Source organism: Vanessa tameamea, chromosome 20 (genome assembly GCF_037043105.1).
Source record: "Vanessa tameamea isolate UH-Manoa-2023 chromosome 20, ilVanTame1 primary haplotype, whole genome shotgun sequence".
Taxonomy (NCBI): Eukaryota; Metazoa; Arthropoda; class Insecta; order Lepidoptera; family Nymphalidae; genus Vanessa; species Vanessa tameamea.
In genome coordinates this window covers 6,268,876-6,291,358 of record NC_087328.1, presented here as the reverse complement: position 1 = coordinate 6,291,358, position 22,483 = coordinate 6,268,876, and the positions used below count along the sequence as shown (strand labels likewise).

Below are 22,483 nucleotides of genomic sequence, written 5' to 3'. Positions count from 1 at the left end.
AAAAGATTTTTCACAATTAATTGATTTTGCAATTGATAGAATGAGTCGATAAATAGATGTGAACTATTTTAAACGAACGATCTCTTGAAATGATCAGTATTTTACTAACTAGTATATCTACGATGTTCTACTGACCGAATTTCGATCAAGGCAATTAATCTCAAGGACTTTAAATACGTATTGTCACAGCCTTAATTCCCTATTATTCATAATCCGGTTTAATGGTAATTCGACAGGACTAGAGAAAAATCTGACGTAGAACCGCTCTATGTTTTCCAAAACTTTTATTGATAAGACCCAGGATTTAAACCAAGGACCCAGTGATCAGAATCATCAGTCTATAACATAACCGCTAGACAAAAATTATGACATTTGTGCTTTATTACAAAATTAACTTTATTTAACTAATGATGATTCTATCGAGAAAAACGGGCAAGAATTTTAGTAGTTATTATTTTTTTACCAATTATGGTAATTAGACACTAGTTGATTCAAAATATTATTGTTCTTTCTAAAAATTGACCAAAAAGCACTCCTGTCTCTTTAATAACTAAATGATTTTCTACTACTGTCAGGACGGACAATTGCAATATACTGATAATGTTTTTGAGATGTGATAAGTAGCTATATATACTTGTATTAGCAAAATCCGAGTGCACATATACAAAAAACATATTTATTCAGTACTATCGAGCCAATTAACAAATATGAGTATAACAGCTATCTATCTACGAGTCAGTTAACATTTTTTCTTTAAATCAAAATTTAAATGAATTACATTAACAGCCTGTAAATTTCCCACTGCTGGGCTAACGCCTCCTCTCCCTTTGAGGAGAAGGTTTGGAACATATTCCACCACGCTGCTCCAATGCGGGTTGGTGGATACACATGTGGCAGAATTTCGTTGAAATTAGACACATGTTATGTTTAAATTTAAATATTTTAATCTAATTAGAAAGTACAAATTGGATATAAAAAAACATGATAGAAGCATAATAAATTTGAAATTAAAAAAACATATTAAGGGCATAATATAGCCATTAGTATAAGATCTCAGTAGAATCACGTAGAAACGGGGTTTTAATCTGTACAATCTTGTAAAGAATAATGACATGTCTATAAATATATGGTGGGATTCAAAAAGCAAAACTTTATTCAACATAAAACGGAGCGGCATGTGAAAAAAATTAAATTTACTTAAATCGAGTTGACTCCTACAACCATTTTTTTTACTACTATGACTGTATTAATGTTTTTTTGAATTAAGGATGAACATTTGACTAATTCGTCTAGTTCACGTAATGGCGGTCTAAGAATTAGTTAATATTTTCTTATACTGCCATATGTTTTCGTAATCTTGACCACTTATTATTTCAGGTGGTTCATTTGCCCAACGACCTCCTTATTTCTGATCCATTTAAATTATCCTCATTTTGGAATTTCATGGAATTTCACTACATTTACCAATTTGTGCCTTTAAATCTTACGACTCTAAAACCAGTCTTTATTCAAAATTGGGTCACACATTTTAGGTTTAAGTAACAACTATATCGTCATAGCACATTAGATTTTATTAGTAAGTTGAGAAATCCCATGTGGACGGAGAAGTAATATTTAATGTAGGAGAAACCTTGCGAAGCAGTTATTCAAATTAGATTCAAAAAAGATTAAATGTATTATATGATAAAGACTTTGATGGAGTTTTAAAAACAAATGAATACAGGTAAGTCGAACTCATTTTAAATCCCACCTTTCCACTTTCACACTACAAAATAACCTCATTGAGATACAGGATTACTTTAACATACATACTTTATTAAAACTTAACGGGCGGGTAGAAGACATTGCTTAAAGAACATGTTATTACCTCGTGCTAAGATGTACATAATAAATAAATATATATTTAGATACCTATCTTTTCAAATCTTATAAGCATTTAGTTTAATATTTATTTTAAAGTTAATTAATGTGATTTTGACGAATATATATGTATGCCGTATATATAGTAAATCAATCAAAAAGGCACAGATTATTTCGTCAATGTCACGTGCGAAAATCAAATCTATGTTTCAAATTTCATCTTCCTATATTATTCGTTGTCAATAGTTTTGGCGTTGATAGAATATCCAGGACTATATTTTATTCGAGCAACAAGAGGACAAAATCCAAATAAACAACATTTGACATCGAAATGAAGCGATGTTATGCGATGAAAGTTTAAATAATTTATAAACACAATTGTTTCGCAAATCCATTATAAACAAGGAAACGTCGACGAATAATAACGATATAAGTCGTTAAGTGGGGTAGTGTTGTATTATAAATAATGACATATTAATCAAGAGCTGTTAGTAGTGCAAAGTAGTACAAAATAGCTGAGCTATATATAGCAAATCGGATGAATCGTAAATCTTAAGGATTGTTTATCTTCATTCCTTCTTCGATTGGAATAGTAGATTGAACGTTAACGTAAAAAATATTGCATGAAGCTCATCTTAAAAAAATATAGTCACATAAGAAAAAAAAAAAAATTGTAATTTAAATTAAATGAGTACTATATTACATTGTAATGGCATTACAAATATCTTTTTAATCTTCACTATATTAATTGACAGAGCTACCAGAGTCCAAAGTATGTTTAAATAACAAATTAATGTTTTCAAATAATATATAGATACAGCGTGTTTAATTTGAATTAAGAACGTAGCAAAAGTCGCATTAAACAATCTGTACTAATATTATAAATGCGAAAGTAACTCTGGCTGTTACCTCTAACCGCAGAACCGATTTAGATGAAATCTGGTCTGAAGATAGTTTGAGTCTACTTTTTTAATTCACCCCTCGAAACGATAAAATCTGGGGTAACGTCTTGTATACTGAAGGTAAGGTTTTAAATTGCTCGAGGGTATAGCCACAGGTTCAGCTAATGTAATATATAATAGCTGATATAATACTGATACAATCTTGTTTTATATTTTATATAGTTAGGAGAAATCAAAATAAATGGAAACAAGTTATGAAGGATATCTATAAACAATTTCACTTTTCCAATACATATCCCTTAATAGAACTTTCAAACTCCAAGTCCAAGGAAAGTGGAAACTTGTTATAAGAATATTAATTTATAATGAGAAATTTTGTTTGCTTAAATGTTTATGATATAAAATTATTATTTATAATTGGGCTACTTTTGTAATGTGTTATCATAAAATTTAAATTACGTAGATGTTTATGCTATCCACTTTATTGTTACTCCAGCAAGATAATCTAGCAGCACATCAACTTCTATAACACTTAACCGATCGCCATGACAATTGGTACACGGTACATCAATGTATACCGGGTTTTTGTAGTAACATTTAAATTAATTAGCCAGTAATAATATATAATACTCCTTATTTATTCAGTGAAGATAAATATTAGTTTAATAGTTCATATAAACGTACTATTATAAAAACATGTCAAGTTTGTAGTTAAAATTTGAAATCCAGATAACTTCGAAAAAAACATCACTTAAACGGTCGTCCGATTTCCAAGAAGGACATGCGAGGTCGAAAATTGCATAAAATCAGGTATTATACACACTCGTATATCTTTGCTTTTTGTGCTCGATGATATGCATGAGCAAAGTTAGACCTTTGTTGTTTAAATAAGACTACGCGTTTGGGGTTCCGTTCCATAAGATTAGTTTTTATGGTTCTCATATATATTTTATCCATAGTTCTTATTCCTTGTGGATGTTTAATTACACTGTAAGATAACCAATATATCCAGCAACTTGAGTTAAGCAATACAAAGTATTGGTATGAACCCACTATAAAAGGGGACCAATTCGCTTGCTTATAACGGTTGTATTTCGATCCAACATCGACTATTTCTTGCAAAAATAACCTCACCATAATCGTAACTGAGGATCAACCTAATTTATTTAAATCGGTGTTAGTAGCATAGGAAAAGGCTAAACAACAACCATTATGTTTAGATTCGATTGCGATAAACTGACAATTTGTTAGAAAAATTGAGGCCCCGGCTCCTACAATTACAAACAATAAGTCTGACTTAAAAAAAAAGAATTTTGAAGTCTAATAACAATTAACCACACCATAAATGTCATACTCACTCGATCTTTAGGTATTAAAATAAAAAGTTTCATTCGATATACTTAAGCATCCATTGATTGTAAAAATGAAAAAAAATATTTAAAATAATTTAACAATGTTTTTTTTATAATTTCATAATTATTTCGATATATCAGAAATAAGAAAGGTTTTGTTTCGTATATATATAAGTATAGCTGAATATTACGAATATTTCTTTGTAATATAAATACTGACTGTATGTATAATAATATAAACTTAGTATCTTAACAGAGTTAACATTATTTTTAGTGCACACTAAATGCTGCGTACATTGCTTACTACAATAAACATCGTAATTGGCCTGCACTAGCTTGGTACAGTGCATCTAAGCCCAACTGGGTACCACTCACTCATCATATACCGCAAAACAGCAATACTTTGTATTTTGTATTCCAGGTTGAAGGGGACTGAGTCAATGTCACCACACAAGGGACGTAACATCTTAGTTTCCATGGTTTTATGGGAATGGCTTATATTTCCTACGGCACCAATGTAATTCAATATTTTCTACAATATGAAGTATTTTGTAATATTTCTTGATCCCAATTGTTAACAAAAGTATGAGCATTTTAGACATTGAAACTACGTTTCTAAGTTCTAAAGATATGTTTCTTTTTTTTTCGGCAACGGCTAAGGCTAATTTTAATCTAGATCTTGTTCTATATTTTATTTATAGATATTGCTAAATATTTACTAACATCTGCAACTGTTTATAAATGTGCAGAATGAGCAGCAATTATCTTTCCTAGTCCGTAAGTCTATAATGCTATTGAAAACAGGAGGCGGCTCGGTCGTCAATGAATTGTGTGGAGACTTGAAAGGACTTGAACTATTACAGACCTACACAATTCTATCCATTTCATCCAGCCGATACCATAGAAATAATTACGCGTGTCAGTCGGATTTCGATGTGACATTTCTTCTACATTATAAAATATTTCTTTATAATTTTTACGCCTTATTCTTTGCCATTTCTTTAATTCTGTCATATTTAATTCGATTTCGCGCATTCGGGACATGTGCTAGAGAACTACAAGTTTATAGACAGGCTTTGCTAATAAAAAATTGCAGTTGGTATTTTCTAAAGCTATGGTATTTAGAATAAAAGTAGGAATAAAATATTTTAAAGGATAAGTTTGACATTTATATTTTGAATTGATTCATCGTTGTGAATATGTATTTTAATTATATTGACTATTTGTTGACTATTTGTCTATCTGCCGCAATCACAAATTTTCACTAGTTCGTGCTAAGACACATTGGAAACATCTAGAAAATTATATCACCAAATCGGGACGGCCTGTTCATCATTTTCAAAGAAAGAAAACTGTTTGGTAGTAAGCACTTATTAAACTAAAATATGTTTTATTATTTCTAAACATTTCTTTAAAGTACTATTTCTCTAAGTACGTATAATTTTAATTAACATGATATTAAATGTTACATTTTCACATTTTTCTAGTTTCCACTGTCAGTTCTATACGGACTGTTGTTTATTCAAACATAACTGTTAAATGTTGATATAAAGTGTGGCGAAGCAGCTTCCGTGCACGTCATTCACGATCGGCCACAGCACGAACGCGGCCGTTCTTCCCGCGTATTTTGACAATATATTTTTTAATCTGTGTATCTTTTTAAATTGTGCCTGTGCCTTGCGTGTAAGTATTTTAACAACTGCTTAATGTAGGTCAAATTTACTTGTTGAAGTGCATTACGCAAAATTTCGATTTTAAAGTGTATTTTTGAGCCGTCTAAGTATTTTTTAATAATTTTCAATGCAGAATTTGTAGTGACATTTTAAAGGATTAATTATGGCGATGGCATCATTGGATCTAAGGTTATTTTAGGTATTTGAAGTGTTTATTGATGGAGCCGGTTTTACTTACAAATATTTTGAGGTATATGGTTGTCATCGCGGGCGACTACTTAATATTTGAATTCATTTACACGATTGTGATGTCACGTTGATCTTCTATAAATATGTACTCATCTTTTATAAATAACTCGTTTAAATGAAAAATACACTGCGGAGTTTCATATTCATTTTTGTAGTTTTATATATTATGCTAATACTAACTATTTTCTAACAATATCGAATAAAATAACTTCGCTTTCAGTGTAGTTATAAACTTATGTAAAAAGGTAATAATAAATTTAAAGTAAAGTATATAATAAAGTTAAAGTTAATAAAATAAGAACTTTAAATTAGCTCTGTATTCATTTTAAAATAAAGCCGATTATAATAAATAAAAACTCCTTGCAACATATTGCGAGCTTCTTGTTTAACTAAATAATATTATTTTATAATGTAATTAGTGATTCTTCATATAAACTGTTAGGTATTCATTAACACGAATAATGTTAACCGTACTTAATAATTTCTAACGTTTTTCATTTTAAGTCACGCGATATATAATGAGGAAAATCACGAAAATCAATTAACATTGCTAATCTTCACGTAGATGAAAGTTTTTTTACTACTGATTCCGTAAAAAAAAAAAGATAGATTTTCGTGATATTTATTTTTATTTCATATCTAAGGTAAATCAAAGTAGATTTTATGTTTCACGATGTAGTGTTTTTTGAAACATAGTGTTATTTCAAATATAGAATCTTATCTATATTGTAAAGTTTAAGTATCTCAAATTTTGGATGGTTAAATGATTTTATTTATGATAAAAATATCACATTTAAAATATACTTTATTCAAGAAAGCACGTACGAGCCTTAGATGGTTAATCGACCTTACCTTACAAATTAAATATAATTTTTTTTTGCGAATATAAATAATATCGAGAAGAACTGTCAAGAAACACAATTTAGTAAATTTATACAATTGGATTACACTTTGGTTACGCTTTGGTAAATGAATACAATTGCATAAGTAACTCCACGGTTTTTAGTTTAAAATGATGGTTTTTAAACATAATTGCACTGAATAGTGTTCTATACTTTAAGAGAACATCTTTATATATATTTTACTGACGAGAAAAAGTAGATAAATGACTATCGTAAGAAATGCATATCTAATATACAAATAACAGCACATTCACTTGCTTATTATAATTTTTAATATCGAAGTTAATATTATTCGGTTGAATAATCATCAGCTATGTAACGTAATTAAAAACGAAGTACACAAAGAAAACACTTACAGGAAAATCACAAAATATTATAGAACACTTATTATAGCTATGACTTGACCGTCTTGAATCTATCATTATTATTTTAAGGCCATGATTCTACACAACGCATGACTTTTGCTATGTACCGTGTTTTTTTTTCGAGTAATATATTAATACATTTGTCATTTGCATGTGAATACAGATTAAGCCTTAAAAATATTTGTATTAAATACATAAAAAATGAATAAATTATCTGAATTCATATAAAATCAAAATGCGTATAATTTATGAAGCTAGATATCGATCTATTTTGTAAATCGTCAGATAAATTAAACAACTTTATTTTTTGGAACTAAATATAAATTTAACTGAATAAATTATTCCTTTGCTTATAAATTAAACTGTTGCATATTATTAGAATTAATTATTGAGAAAACACTAAAGTTTTCCATGTATGTTGAAATAACATGTCGATCAATTAACATGTTTTCTTTTTACAGTTAATAGCTGGAGCGAGTGATCTGTAAAATGAAGCCGTTATACTTGGGTAAGTTTAGAATCTTATGTTACTTACGAGTACATTATAAACAGTTAGATATAAACCTAGATTATAACGTATTTGTGTTTATAATTCGTCTCGTGGTTAGTGGTAAATGCAAACAACGAGAGGACACCTGCACGTGTCAGGCAATCTCCCACATGTGTCCATTAAACTATTGGTTATGGGCATTTACAGGAACTTACTTTGTATGTATTTTTTATAAAAAAGACAAGCAGTTCTCTTTAGGAATTACTGAAAGGTTTTGTTATTTATTCAAATTTATAAGTGTTTTTTAAGGTTCCTCAAAAGGAATGTCGGAACCCTTATAGGATCACTTCGTTGTCCGTCGTTCCGTTTGTTAGGACCATTCATCTCAGGAGCACGAAGAAGTATAGGTGGAAATTAATATCAAATACTCAATTCTGTAATGTCTCGGAAAATAAAAAAAATAAAGTCTCGTTGACCTAGAATCATGGAATTTGGCTAGGTACAATGTCACGTAGCACTAGTAAAGGAAACATTATGAAAACCGTAAAATAGTTAATTATATATATATATATATATATATATATATATATATATATATATATATATATATATATATATATATAATATATATATATATATATTATTATATATATATATATATATATATAAGTATAATCACAAGAAATAATTTAATCCTCGATTCACGTGATGGTGTAAAAACAAAGTAATTATATAAAAAAAATTGTTGCGCGATTCCGACACGGAATTCTAGGGAAGCAAATAACATAAAACGTCATATCCACACAAAAATAAGTAAAATGAAAAAAAAAAAAAATTTTTTTTTGATAATTATATTCAAACCGTGATTGAACTGATTATTTTTAAGATAGTAGATATTTCTAGACTGGAGAGTTATTCCAAATGGATAACATATAAACATTTATTTGTAAAATAAAGATATAACTTTTGTGCATCGATTTGTATTGCAACCTTGTATGTCGACATCCGCTATATGGATAATTATTATTCGTCTTTCTACGTGAGAGTAATAATATTTCACTTACACGAAGGAAACAATAGCTTTCTGCGTTTAAAATATCTCGGAAAGACTTTTGCGGTTTTTCACGGAATCTTATTCAATAATATATTATATATAAGTGAAGCAAAAACTTTGTTTCTTAATTTGACACAGTTACATTTTATATGGAGAAGGAGTACTGAAAGCTAATATTTTGATAAAATATGCATTAGGAATACACTAAATTAATACGAAAAAACTTCTTTATTTTAATTTAATAATGTGGTAAATATATTTAGTGGTGTATCACACTTCATCAGCGCGTGTAATTTTGATTACTTATTGATTTGAGTGATTTCTGGAATATGCCGATGGTGTTTCAAATTAATACTTACATAAATAAAATAATTTATACATATTTCATATTAAACAATTTTATAATTTACGTTCATATTGCCATGTCAAATTGATCAATGACGCTTATTTTGGATTGGCTTATTTTTTTTAATAATGATAAGATATCGTCCAACTGACCCTCTTTTTTTATGTAATCGATATTCGTCTAAATTTTAATACCTTATTTAATTATTATTAATTATTTTGAAAAAAAAAATGTTGACCAGCCGATGTTATTATTTTGAATCGGGATGACTAAGTGGCTAGAACCTAGGAATACATAATAAGTCTATCATAGGTAATTAATTCGTTTTAAATACAAAATCGACAATATTTTCAGTTTTTTCTTTTTTATTATATAATAGTAGATATATTTATTATATCTGTTAACACACACATAATTAAAAATTGTATTCTTTACTTTAGACTTGGTATTTTCAATTGTGTTCAAAAAAGAAACAAAAAAATCGAATAGGGCGTGCGCTTTAAATAGTACAGACACTTTTTTTTAATACAGTGTAATAATTTTATTGTCCGAATGAGCTCACTGATTACTTTCCCAGCCGGTAGTTATGCGTTAGATTGCTTAGTAGAGTAGAATTAGCAAAAAAAATTGCTTTAAATACATTTTTCATTTGTCTCCATTTAATCGTTTAATTTTGTTCCAAATTCAAATAAAATATTTTTATTTTACAAAATTTTTATTTTCTTGTAATAAAACTTTTTTTTAAATTTTTCTTATTCAATCACGGAACAAAAACAACTGGTTTATATTATACTTTTATGAATACATTATATTAATAAACTATTATTATTATATTTGTTTACTGGAATATAGTATATTTTTAACGTATTTAGTTAAAATATCTAGAAAAAGCTTGAATTTAGCGTCTAATTCTATACTATAATAGTATTTTAATGCTGACGGTACACGTTCATGAGAGTACAATAGCGTAGGGTCATCGCAGTACGTTCACCGCGCACTTGCCGTGCCTTACTTGTACGAGTCTAGGTAAGAATGTACTATAAACTAGTTTTTAATTTGATAACTCATTTTGTATAAAAAAATAGCGTATGGGCATATGGGATAGTAAGTAGTTACCACAGACTACAGACATTGGCGCTTTAAAAAAAAAAAAGTCATTCCTTACATCTCCAATGCGCCGCCAACCTACGATAATATGTCCCTTGGGCCCTTACTTATACTGGCCTACTCATCCTTCAAACCGGAACACAGCAATGTTAAGTAAGACTATGAAGCGTTAGTTTGTGATGAGTGGGTGGTACCTACCCAGAGGTGCTTGCACCAAGCCCTACCACAAAATAATAGTGCACGTTATTCACGTTAAAAATAAAGCTTAAAACTATATTCAAAGCGATGACGTCGGTCTTTCACATCCGTTCTCACATCGACTTTCTACTGAGCACATAAAATCAACGTTGATCTAACTTAAGTGCATCGTGACATGCATTAATAAATTGTTCAAATATATTGCGCGCACGGCCGCGATGTATAAACTGACCATGATAATATTATGTCAAAGGAGGTCAAAGATTATATTATATAACTGATATATTACTTCAATTTTAAAAATCGATATATTTGGTATTCAAAATAAAAATACATTGATTAAATTAAAATTAGTTTAAAAAAATATTATTATTTATATTAAAATATTTTAAATTCATAATTATAAAGTAATTATTATGTATAATGTGCTTATAGTATCCGAGTGTATGTATACTGTGTGTAATCACCGTTGCTACGTAGTGGGTTGTAAATGTGAGCTGTATGTAAAATTTGCTAAACTCTCATAATTTATAATGTTATTTTAAATCTTGTATTATTACATGTATACATTTTTATTAGTCTCCTGGATTCTGCTAGTATTTATACGTCTAAGTGATTAGTCTGATATGTCGACAGGGGATAGGTACATTTTCTATGTGCTATTCCTGACTAGAAAATATTATATACTAAAGCAAGTTAAAGTGAAGCATCTTGTGAAAATAAAATTATTTAATAAAAAGTAATAAACAGTTTATTACTTTTTAATAAATAAATAATATAATAATATATTATTAATATATATATATATATATATATATATATATATATATATATATATATATATATATATATATATATATATATATATATATATATATATATATATATAAATAAATAATATATTATTACTTTTTATTAAATAATTTTATTTTCACAAGATGCTTCACTTTAACTTGCTTTAATATATAATATTTTCTAGTCAGGAATAGCACATAGAAAATGTACCTATCCCCTGTCGACATATCAGACTAATCACTTAGGCGTATAAATACTAGCAGAATCCGGGAGACTTGTCTCATCTGTGTATCGTATGTAACGGCAGAACTGTATAGAAGTCGACGTAATGCACGATCAACAGCTAGTTTCAACATAGTGGATTATATATAAACCTTCTCAATTACTTTAAATGCTGACTTATGTGGTGCTCGAACGTGTCTTAATCAAATAAATATTTTAACTATTAAGTAGTAAGTAAGACATAAAATAAATGTATCATGTCTGGTATATAAAATCTATCTAAATGTAAAAGTATGGTTACATCGCGGGTTGATGGCGAGCGATGTTGCCATCTTAAACCGCGTGTTTGCTATCTTATATAGGAAGTAGGTATATTAAGTAATTTTTGTTTCAAAATATTAAATTCTATTTTTCTCGTATCTATCTTGGGTCTTTGAGGCTTTTCCCAAAGAATTAAGTTAGCAAGTCTATTACAATGTCTATTTATACAGAGAAATAGAATAAATAATAAATATCTCCTTACATATATCTTTGAGCCGTTTGGAGTTGAAACAGAAGTAGGAGTAACAGTGGAGTAACAGTAACAGTAGGAGTAACAGTGCAAAAAAATAATATTAAAGGTAAAATACCCCCCCCCCCCCCTTCCTTCAATGGAAACTTCGATGGAGGGTTGTTCTAATTAAACGGCCAGAGAATAGGGATTGCGATTTAACGGGGAAATTAATATGTTACCTTTATTACCTGTTTATTTCCTATTATAAAGTATATTGAACTAAAATGTACTATATAAGTAAGAGACATGTACAGAAATGTTTCTAAAGTCCGTGGGAACGAATAAATTGCATCTCCGTGTACCGTGTACTGCACTGTTACCGCTAGCGACCTACAATCTTCATTCACAACTAGTTTGATCAATATCAGTTATCTTGAATGATGCTACGTTTGAATAAGGACATCTTGTTTCCTATGTATGTTAATAGCATACGGCTCTTGTTAGACCAGTTAATAAAACAAGAAATACTGTATTTATAATTAATTAAATGCCTTTATTTAACTAAATGCGTGTTATTGGTTCCTATTGAATAGAAAATTTAATTTGAAAACAGTCGTGAGATTAGGGTATCGCTGAATTAAACACAGCAAAATTTAATAGTTCTATATATATAATGTATTAGAACTTCACAAGTGACAGAGCGAAATAAACAAAAACACTCGAAAAACAGCACGGACAAAAAATCTGTGGAGATATAATAAAGATTAATCAGAAAAATATTTTATGATATTATTTTTCCACTTCAGAATATTTCAATTTATTTTTTAGGTATCTTAACAGTTATTATATATGTCGGAGGAGCAGGAATGCCGAACAGTTATTACGGGAATTGATCCGACATTTGGAAGAATCATAATAATATCAAAGGATTACAATAATTCATCTCGATTAAGAGCAAATGGGTTTGCAAGCAACCATAGCATTCGAGTAGCTTGTCAAAACATAACGACTCGCGTTGCCATGACACTTACAACTCCATTCGGGGTAACCCGCTCTTAAAAGTAAATCAGCCATCAAACATTATTGCCAACTATTCATTAATTATCCAAATCAACAATTAAAGTAATCTCGCCCCGTTATATATATAAAAAATGTATCTTTAAATTTGCTTTGCTGTATAGCTTGTAGGAAATAATGTTTTTTTTACCATCATTTTCAATGGTTTTGATTACAGTTTTAGTGGTAGCCGTCGGGCTAACAAGCGCTCGATGGGTGCGCCGCCAGCGATCGAACCAAATATCCGAAGTTACAAGTTTTGTTGGAGAAGCTACAAATGAACTTTCTACGACTATTTTACAGGTATCTATAAATACTTTTATATAATTTTAAGTAGTTATATCTACGTATATAAACACAAAATCTTATTTTTATCAATATAACTATATTTTCGTATTAATCATGCTACACCGTATTATTTAGTGAGTATTTTTATTCCTATTACAGAGCTATATCGACGATGATAAAAACATCGCTTTCTCCCCTCTTGGATATTCAACGATTCTTGCAATATTAGCCGAAGGAGCACGCGGTGATACGAGAAATCAACTAATTTCAGCTTTGCACTTACCTGAGGATCAGAATCTTACGAGAAAAACTTACCGTTATATAATGGATCGTCTTAAATATAGAAATGAATACAAATATAATCAGCCAGAGTTGAAAAACTTCTTTTACGTTTATAAAAATTATACAATAAATGAAGATTACAAGAAAATTCTAGAGGATTATTACTTAACTGAGGTACGATCTGTCGAGAGATCCAATTCTCTCGAACCTAAAGATGATGTAGCGGAGAAGAATGTTAATAATGAAGAAATTCCTGATATAATTCCGCCGAAAGAGTCTGATGAGAAATTAATAACATACGCTGTTGAAGATATTCCAGAAAAAGTGGACATCTCTCATATGCAATACAAACCGGCTAAGAATATAAAAGAACAGATAAAACTAGTGAAGACTTCCGAAGATTCAAAGGAATTTGGCGATGAGGAAGAAACTATGGTCGCAGTTGAAGCAAGAAATCATGCGCGTAGTCTAAGAGTACTAAACGAAAAAAATGATATAGCTTCAAGCATTTCCGTCAATAGTGTTGGAAAGAAATCTAGCAAAAGTAAGTAAAGTAACTAAACAATATAATTAACTCACATTAGAAGTAAGTTAAGTTAAAACTCTTTTATTTATTCTATTTATTAAATTATTTAATGTTTTCAGCAAGTAACTCGTTGATGTTGATCTTCAACGGTATGTATTTCCGTGGGTCCTGGAAGAAACCATTTACCAAAGTAGAACCAGGTGTATTTTACAAGTCCAACACTGAGAAGAAGCAAGTTCCAATGATGAAAGCTCATGGTACTTTTAAGACCAGCTCTTTACCAGATCTGGACAGTGAAGCCATTTTCTTACCTTATGATGTAAGTGAGCTACCACCAAATTAATTATGAACAATTGTAACAAATATTTTCTACAAAATGACACAATTTGTAAATAATTCTGTTAATTTATAGCATAAGTATCAACTTAAAATTAATTTTGTAAGCCTATTCAAAGTGGAACGTGAGAGCGTAAAGTGAATTGTCTGAAGTCAAGATTATCTTAATTTCTTTAGGTTTAGAAATTATTCATATACAAAAAAAATATATATTATTTTTTGGTGTTTTTTAAACTCTACTTTTTAGGGTGGTCGTTATGCTCTGATGCTGCTCGTTCCACGGACGCGCGACGGTCTTACAAGATTGATCGCTGACTTACCGGCAACATCTTTACCGGACATCCAAGAAAATCTTAAAGAAGAGGAATTACAAGTTTCATTACCCACTTTCTATGTAGAGACAACAACTAAGCCGCTCACAGCTTTGGCTAAGGTAAAAGAGAAGTCAGATATAAAATTAATAGTAAATTTGCAACAATTTTTTCTCTTTGTATTATATTTGCAAAATATTCGAATTTAAAGTATTTAATTTGTATTTGTTACAGTTTGGTGTGAGTAGCATCTTTGGTCGGGAAGCAGATTTAACAGGAATATCTTCTAAAGAAGGTTTGTTTGTACAAGAGCTCGTACAAAATGTAGCAGTGCGTGTTGACAACACAGATTCGTCAGCCACAATGATTGGAGGTAATTTGAACATTAGTAAATTTGAAATATTTAGAATAATTGATTTTTACCGATTATTGGAACCAATTGGTATATATTTGATATCTGCTTTATTAGACTTATCGTGAACTATTTGTTTTACAAGTTATAGTTATACCTTTAGTATTCTTTAAGAAGGAAATTTGAAGCTCACCGTAAAACACGAGCGTGAAATATTAGTATGTGATATGCGACATCGACTATGATAATTGTAAAATTTATTGGATACTTGTATTAAAATGACGTATGACAAAGTCAAACTGAAATTTTTAAAACAATTTAATTAATATTATTTTATTGTTTTCTTTTTTATATTCATTTATTATTGTAGTATCTGAACGATAAGTTCTATATTCATCGTCAAACTTGGACGTTTTGATATCGGAATAATATCTTTTTTTTTATATTTTGTCTTATAGCAAGCAACGCTGACGAAGGAGCTGATGAATTGGCTTCATTAAAGAATCTTCCCTTAACTGAAATCAAAGAACCCCGAAAGTTTTGCGTCGAGCATCCATTTGTCTTCTACATCGTCGACCGTTTGGACAACTTAGTAGTTGTCGCCGGCAAAGTCACTGACCCACAGTCGCCATCAGACTTTTCGCTATAAAAGAATACCGGAATGGTATTTGAATTCAAAAATCTTTTTAATCTGTTAATCTTAAAAGTTAAAAGACCCTGTTGTTATTCAAGTTACGTCCCACTCCATTAAGTTAATATTTTTGTGTGTTTTTTGCTGTGGAGTTTTCTTTTAAGAAATAGATATTTCCAACGGAACCAGATGCATTTGATAATGATAAAGTACACAGCTTAGGTTAACGTAGCGTTAAGTTTATTTATTATTTAGATAATGTGATATTTTTAAGAATAAATTATTTATTTTTACAGAAATATGCTTATTTATTATTTATAAACCTGTTGGTATATTTTCGTTTACAGTAGAAGTTGTATTTTTATATAGTTAAAAAAATGAATTATATTTAATTTGCGTATTTACGCATATTAAATGTATTAGTGGCGTTTGACCAATCACTATGAACATTGCTATATAAATGTAGCATTTGAAGTGATCGTTTGCTTTAGTATTGTGAATATTACCACGCAAGTCTGTATCATAGATAAATAATATATAAAATATTATTTATTTACATTATTTTTAGAATTAAATATATACAAATATGAATTAAAAATAATTACTGTATAAATCTTGACCGCGTGGAATGGTGGTAAGAATGCTTCCCCGTTGAATCGCAATTCCGATCCTTTGGGAAAAATACGAACTAGCCCTCCTGTTACCACTGGAGGCAATAAGGCGAGGTGTTATACTTTTAATGTGGCTTTTTGCACGACTACTCCAAAAAAATTGTAATAATATATAAATGACCATGAATTAGCTATTTAATTATAATTTTACTTATAAACTGTACACCAGTTTTCTTTCATTTCATTTGGTTGATTTATTTCGCAAATGACAATCAATGAGTAAGTGAATAATTATTTTTAAAAGTGCTTCTATATTGAATAATGGAATTTGATTTATTTTTGGAAAAGCTTACACAAATATAAATTTAAATACATGTAAATGGTAGGAATATCAATAGTTAAAGTTGTCAGTCTGTTTTAAATTGAACAAGACATATTACTTTTGAAATAAAAGCTCAAATATGAAGCGGGTACTCTTAAATATAATCGTCGTTCAGTTGTCACAGAAATTAAACGCTCACGCCGGTCGTGATCAAACGCAAAAAAAAGTAACGAAACAAAGACTTTATGTATCAATATTAGTATTTAAATATTACTTTTATTATTAAAATGGATATCGACAAAGAAAATATTAGAATGAAGGTAAAATCAAAGATACCTCTACCTACAGAACCGTTACCTCCAATACCACAAAACGTGCTAAAGAGACAACAGGAGACAGAAAATGAGAGACATCCATTGAAGACTATTAATCAACAATCAAACAATATAGTTAATAATGCAGGGCCTAGTCACAAAAATGAAAAAGTAGAAAAAATTAAAACAAAAATTAAATGTCCTGTTAAGATAAATGCTCGGCATGTTACTGTTCGACAAAATACTGAAGACTTAGACTGGGACTATAAAGTGTTTAAGGACGAAAGCATTCAAGAATGTAGTGTTATAGTTATTAGTGATGATGAGTGTGCACTCGATGAAAGTAAACATAAAGAATTGCGATATTTCAATGATAATGGTCAAAAGAATTGTCTCGGAGAAACAAAAAAGGCAGCTACGCCAGCTCTAAAATCACCAACATTAGAACCAAACAAAGTAAGAAATATAAAAAGGAGTCTTAAGAGACCGCATAGTCGAGAATTGCAAGGTCTTTCGCCCAAGGTGAAATATGAGAAAGGAGATGAGAGACATAGACGACGTTTGTTTCATGAACGCCTGCAAGACAGTTTACAGTCGCCAGATTCACGTAAGTATTTATCCGATCATATACATAATACAAGGTAAAATATTTAATTTGTCCCTTAAATGCTTGGAGAAACCAGTTGATGCGCATTATTTAATATTACCTAATTTGTAACATTTTTAAGGCCTTTCTTAATTGGTAAGAATCTTTGTATATTATGGTACTTAGATATTAAATATTTTGTAAGTAATTAATTCAAAATGTTTTTATTATAATTATGGTAATTCATAATCATAACTATTTCGTAAAAAAAACTGTGTTTAATGCACCTCATATATCGTGTTAGATGCGGGAAATATCTTTAAGTTACATTGCATTTTTATGAATGCAATTATTATGTCCCTTGGAACATACACCATATTATTTAATATCTTGATGTATTAGTTTGAATGCGATGTTTGTTAAAATCCATTGATTTTCTATTCATTTTAGTTAAAAAGTCATACATGAAATGCTTAAACCGGGACTATACGGCAGACTTATTTACGTATCTTTTGAATGTGGAGAATAGAACAGTGCTGCCAAGAATACCAAACGTAACACGCGCATGTGTAATCAACTGGCTGATAAAAGTTAACGTAAGTTAAATTACTGTTTAATTGTTTTAATTAGACGGAAACAACATTGTATTAAAATAATAAGAGCTTCATATTATGTTACTGACTAAAGTGTTTGCTAGTGATACGGAGATGGAGTTTGACTGAGTATTATTATCGTTTCCCTTCATAAAAAAAATAATTGATGTAAAACTGTAGTCCAAATTTGAACCTTACTAAAGATATTATTGTGCTAAAAATGTTCTCTCTCTATTAGAGAATAAGATGGACCAGTATATTACTAAGACAAACAATATAAGACAAATATGTTTAACGGTAATTGTTGTTATAAGATAAACAAATGTCAATCGCAAATTAAATGGAACGAAAAAGATAAAAAAGCAGGTTCAAGATACTTGTGGCTTTGTACGTAAGATAATATTATTATAAGCATTTTTTTTTAATTTTATAGGGTTCGGATGGAAATCCAGCAGTAATTCAATCTGCGATTTGGTATCTGGATTCAATATTAGCCGTTGGTCACGTCCAGTTAGAGAAGTTGCAACTTGTCGCAGCAGCTTGCTATTGGATTGCGCAGAAAATCCACGGCCAAGCTGCTACCGCAAAGCGGTTAGTTAGGTTCGCGAGCCATGCTTTTACAACTGGAAATCTTTTAGCAGCCGAAAAAGCTGTACTATATAAATTGGTAAGACTGCTAAAGATTTATTCATAATCGTCATCAATAACTGAGTAAGTTTCTATAATTAATTGTTTATTTCAGAAATTCCCGTCTCAACCTGTAGTACCACAAGAGTTTATAACATACCTATCATGGTGGTGCGATAACTTTCATCCCGGTGAGATTGAAGTAGCTGCAACATTTGTTTGTATATCTGGTTTAATGATAGATAAAGTTCTCTGCAATGAATGTCCATCAGTGATCGGTGCAGCAGCTGTAAGAAACGCCGTTTTGCTCTTAAGAAAGAAGGAGGCTATGGTAAAGCTTCAAACGAATCCAGTGTAAGTTTCCTATTAATGATTTATTTCAATATTTTACTTGAAATTAATTGTAAAGTCCAGTAATATGCAATATTCAATTAATCTTTATGAAGAAACAAGTATACTCTCTATTCCCTGACACAAATAGTCCAATGAGACGGTCATTTCCCAAGACTGGATAGAGACTAGAAGATCAGCGTTACCAGGTTTTATTTGCGAGCGTTACACAGGAGTGTAAAAACAACCGGCTATTTACTAAGAATTTATTGACAAAACAAACGAACAATTTTAATTGACACGAGCGCGATCATAAAGTTTCCTAGTTTTGGACCTCAGGCACTGCATTTATTTAAGAGCATGTATATATGCAATAAGAGCAATACAGCAGCACTATATGATTATATAAACGTTCATAATTATGTAAATTGCGCATACGTTCGTACAAGCGTATCATATGATTTGATCTGACTAGATTTTCTTAAAATAAAAAACCGTTGGCTTATTGGTTGAATGCTTATAGTAAACTTTCTATAGATAACTTTATTTATTAAAAACATACTTGATTTAGACTAAACGTTGATATTTGATATTTTTTGTTTCTAGATTTAAAGCAGCTGTGAAGAAGACGTCGAATATTTCCTACGTCTGCTCCGTTCAAAGAAGGGGAGTTCGTTTGATTTCGACACCGTTATACGAATATAAAGCACCACTCGAGTATTACGGCAAACCACCCCATTATGTAGCTCAGAAAATTATTAGTTCAGCAAATGAACTTGCAATTATAGATACAAGAGTTGTCCCAGCCTGATGGCCTGGAATTAAATTAGCAAAGCATAATTAGCATTTAAACTTCGTCAGTTTTTTTTATAATATATTGTACTACTATTATTTTTTATTTTCTATTTCCTCTTATTTTTTAATCGTCTATGTAAATGAGACTTGACAAAACTTGACCAATACTTATTATTTTATTGAAATGATTGTAATGAGAAGACGAACTCAAGATAAGACAAATGTAAAATAAATTATTTAATTCTACATCTTTTTTTTTCTACCCACAATTATAAGCTCAAAATTAATATTGTTGAATTTGAGTTAAATTATTTCGCATCTGATGTAATTCATGAACGAAGGACTAACGCATAACTCCTGTATTGCGAAAATATGAATGAACAGATAAACATGCGCACCTACATTGTTTGTATTTGTATGATGTACTTATTTTTTGACACATGTACACGTACACACACACACACACATGACACGTAGCGTGTCCTTCCTTGGAGTTAAAGTTTGCTTCATAGCAAATTTCAGCAAATTCGGTTAATTGGTTTGGCTGTGAAAGAGCGACAGACAAACAGACAGTTAGAGCTACTTTCACAAATTATTAGTAAATATCTTTATAATCTATACATAAATAATAAAATAAAATAAATCAGAACTATCAGAGTAAAAATGCCTTCATCTTACTATAAATACTTCATTCCACACAATTCTAACTTCTCAAATGTTTCATATATTCAATAGCAACGTTATTTTTTAAAATGTTTGTACATATAAGCTAATATCTTTTTTCAGTTTCTGAACTCAACATAAAACAGTCTTATACACGTCAGTGCGCCCCAAAAAATTGGATGAATAAATATTGTTGACTGCTTCGCTAGTTATATGACCGCAGATTCCGAGGTCCTGGGTTCAAAACCCAGGTTGGCCCGATAAAAGGTTTTTCTATCGAAATATTCTCAATAACAGCCATGATTAGACAGTGCACATGTGCTTGCGTAGTTTGCTGGTCTCCCTTGAGATTGACCGCCAGAGAAATGGATTCGCTCGACCGTTCTTTGGTCCCTGAACACTTATATAAATAAATATAAATATTGGACAACATCACATACATTACTCTGATCCCAATGTAAGTAGCTAAAGCACTTGTGTTATGGAAAATCAGATGTAACGACGGTACCACAAACACCCAGACCCAAGAGAATATAGAAAACTAATGAACATTTTCTACATCGACTCGGCCGGGAATCGAACCCGAGACCTCGGAGTGGCGTACCCATGAAAATCTGTGTACACACTACTCGACCACGGAGGTCGTCAAATATATACAGGCCGTCAAATATATAAGCTGTAGTATTTAGATTGCTTTTTTCACTCCAATAATGTTTATTATGGTAGTTAGTAATACCATCTTGATCAAATTTGAATTTGTCGGTCCAGAGGATTTTTTAAAAAAAGATGCATCTACTATATCCTCATTAAGCATGAATCTACAGAAAGCAACTCTTCTTTCAGCATCCTCTTCGTAAATAACGTGCACAGGATTAAAATGATAAGACAGGATTAAAATGATAATACAAAATATCTTAATTGTAACTTAGCTACTGAACTGTTCATGTATCTAAATTTAATTTTAAATTCGTATTAAGTAAGTAAGTTAAGTAAATAAGTAAGTTTTTTTACATTGGTTATTATTTTAAATCAATTTTGTGGGAATTTTAAAGAGCGACCTTTAATACGAATTCGGTCATGTATACGAATACGAATTTCCACCAGCGTTCTTTCTGATCATTTTATTTCGGTTACTTTGAAATAAATTCCTAGTTTTTATACCTTTTCGGAAAGCTAATTACACGATTATGTTTTTAAAATAATCTGCACAACAAGTTTCATAATGTTTTTTTTTGTTTTTTAGGCATATTTGAGGAAAAAATAAAAAAAATATTGAATAATATCGTTTTCCGTCTCGCATTTTTAAATTTGGCCCGATAATTATTGTTTAAATGTTGAAAAATATCTAATGTTTAATCGTTTTTATAAAGTTGCAATTTTGACTTATTTTGAAAAAATCTAAAAAACGTTATAACTCAAAAATGGTTCACTTTTGCATCATGCATATATTCTCCTAACGGGAATACGTTGAATTACCAATAACTCTGTATATATCGCAGTCATCTGGTTGAATCTGCTATTTGATTGTATGACTAGCGCGTTCATCCCATCCAAGGTATTTTCAAATTATTGCAAAAATTTTGCATAAACTAAAAAAAAAAACTATTCAATACCTATCATCTAATATATACATAAATAAAATATAAATAATACAGATATCAATATATGTACACATAATTGCACGATAATACGTAATTTACTGAAGATAATGACTCTGAATGCGTAAGATGATTCCGAGTATTCGTAAGAAATTTACTTTAATTTTGTTTAGATTAGAACATATTTCATATTTTGAATATAGTTTTTCTAATCTTTACGAAATTGTTGTTAGAGTTTTGTATTATTATTTCAT

General features: G+C 29.9%; 2 protein-coding genes across 2 annotated transcripts; both read left to right on the top strand.

Moving 5' to 3' along the window:
* The first annotated feature begins 5,686 nt into the window (after window positions 1-5,686).
* Window positions 5,687-16,089, top strand: LOC113401563 (serpin B3). Its single transcript, XM_026641517.2, has 8 exons — window positions 5,687-5,797; window positions 7,765-7,811; window positions 13,243-13,367; window positions 13,512-14,178; window positions 14,280-14,479; window positions 14,744-14,929; window positions 15,042-15,180; window positions 15,618-16,089. The coding sequence occupies exons 2-8, from the start codon at window positions 7,793-7,795 to the stop codon at window positions 15,806-15,808; spliced, it is 1,527 nt and encodes a 508-aa protein (XP_026497302.2). The 5' UTR covers window positions 5,687-5,797; window positions 7,765-7,792; the 3' UTR covers window positions 15,809-16,089.
* Window positions 16,090-16,902: 813 nt separating this feature from the next.
* LOC113401645 (uncharacterized) lies at window positions 16,903-20,214 on the top strand. The gene is made up of 5 exons (XM_026641637.2): window positions 16,903-17,644; window positions 18,074-18,219; window positions 18,650-18,883; window positions 18,959-19,197; window positions 19,780-20,214. Exons 1-5 carry the CDS (start codon window positions 17,011-17,013, stop codon window positions 19,982-19,984), a joined length of 1,458 nt encoding a protein of 485 aa, XP_026497422.1. The 5' UTR covers window positions 16,903-17,010; the 3' UTR covers window positions 19,985-20,214.
* Window positions 20,215-22,483: the final 2,269 nt, after the last annotated feature.

Coding starts and splice junctions, on each gene's coding strand:
- LOC113401563 (XM_026641517.2), top strand. Junction 14,179..14,279: donor TGGAAAGAAATCTAGCAAAA/GTAAGTAAAGTA, acceptor TAATGTTTTCAG/CAAGTAACTCGTTGATGTTG. Junction 14,930..15,041: donor CGCTCACAGCTTTGGCTAAG/GTAAAAGAGAAG, acceptor TATTTGTTACAG/TTTGGTGTGAGTAGCATCTT.
- LOC113401645 (XM_026641637.2), top strand. CDS start 17,011: ATGGATATCGACAAAGAAAATATTAGAATGAAGGTAAAATCAAAGATA. Junction 17,645..18,073: donor TTTACAGTCGCCAGATTCAC/GTAAGTATTTAT, acceptor TATTCATTTTAG/TTAAAAAGTCATACATGAAA. Junction 18,884..18,958: donor AAGCTGTACTATATAAATTG/GTAAGACTGCTA, acceptor TGTTTATTTCAG/AAATTCCCGTCTCAACCTGT.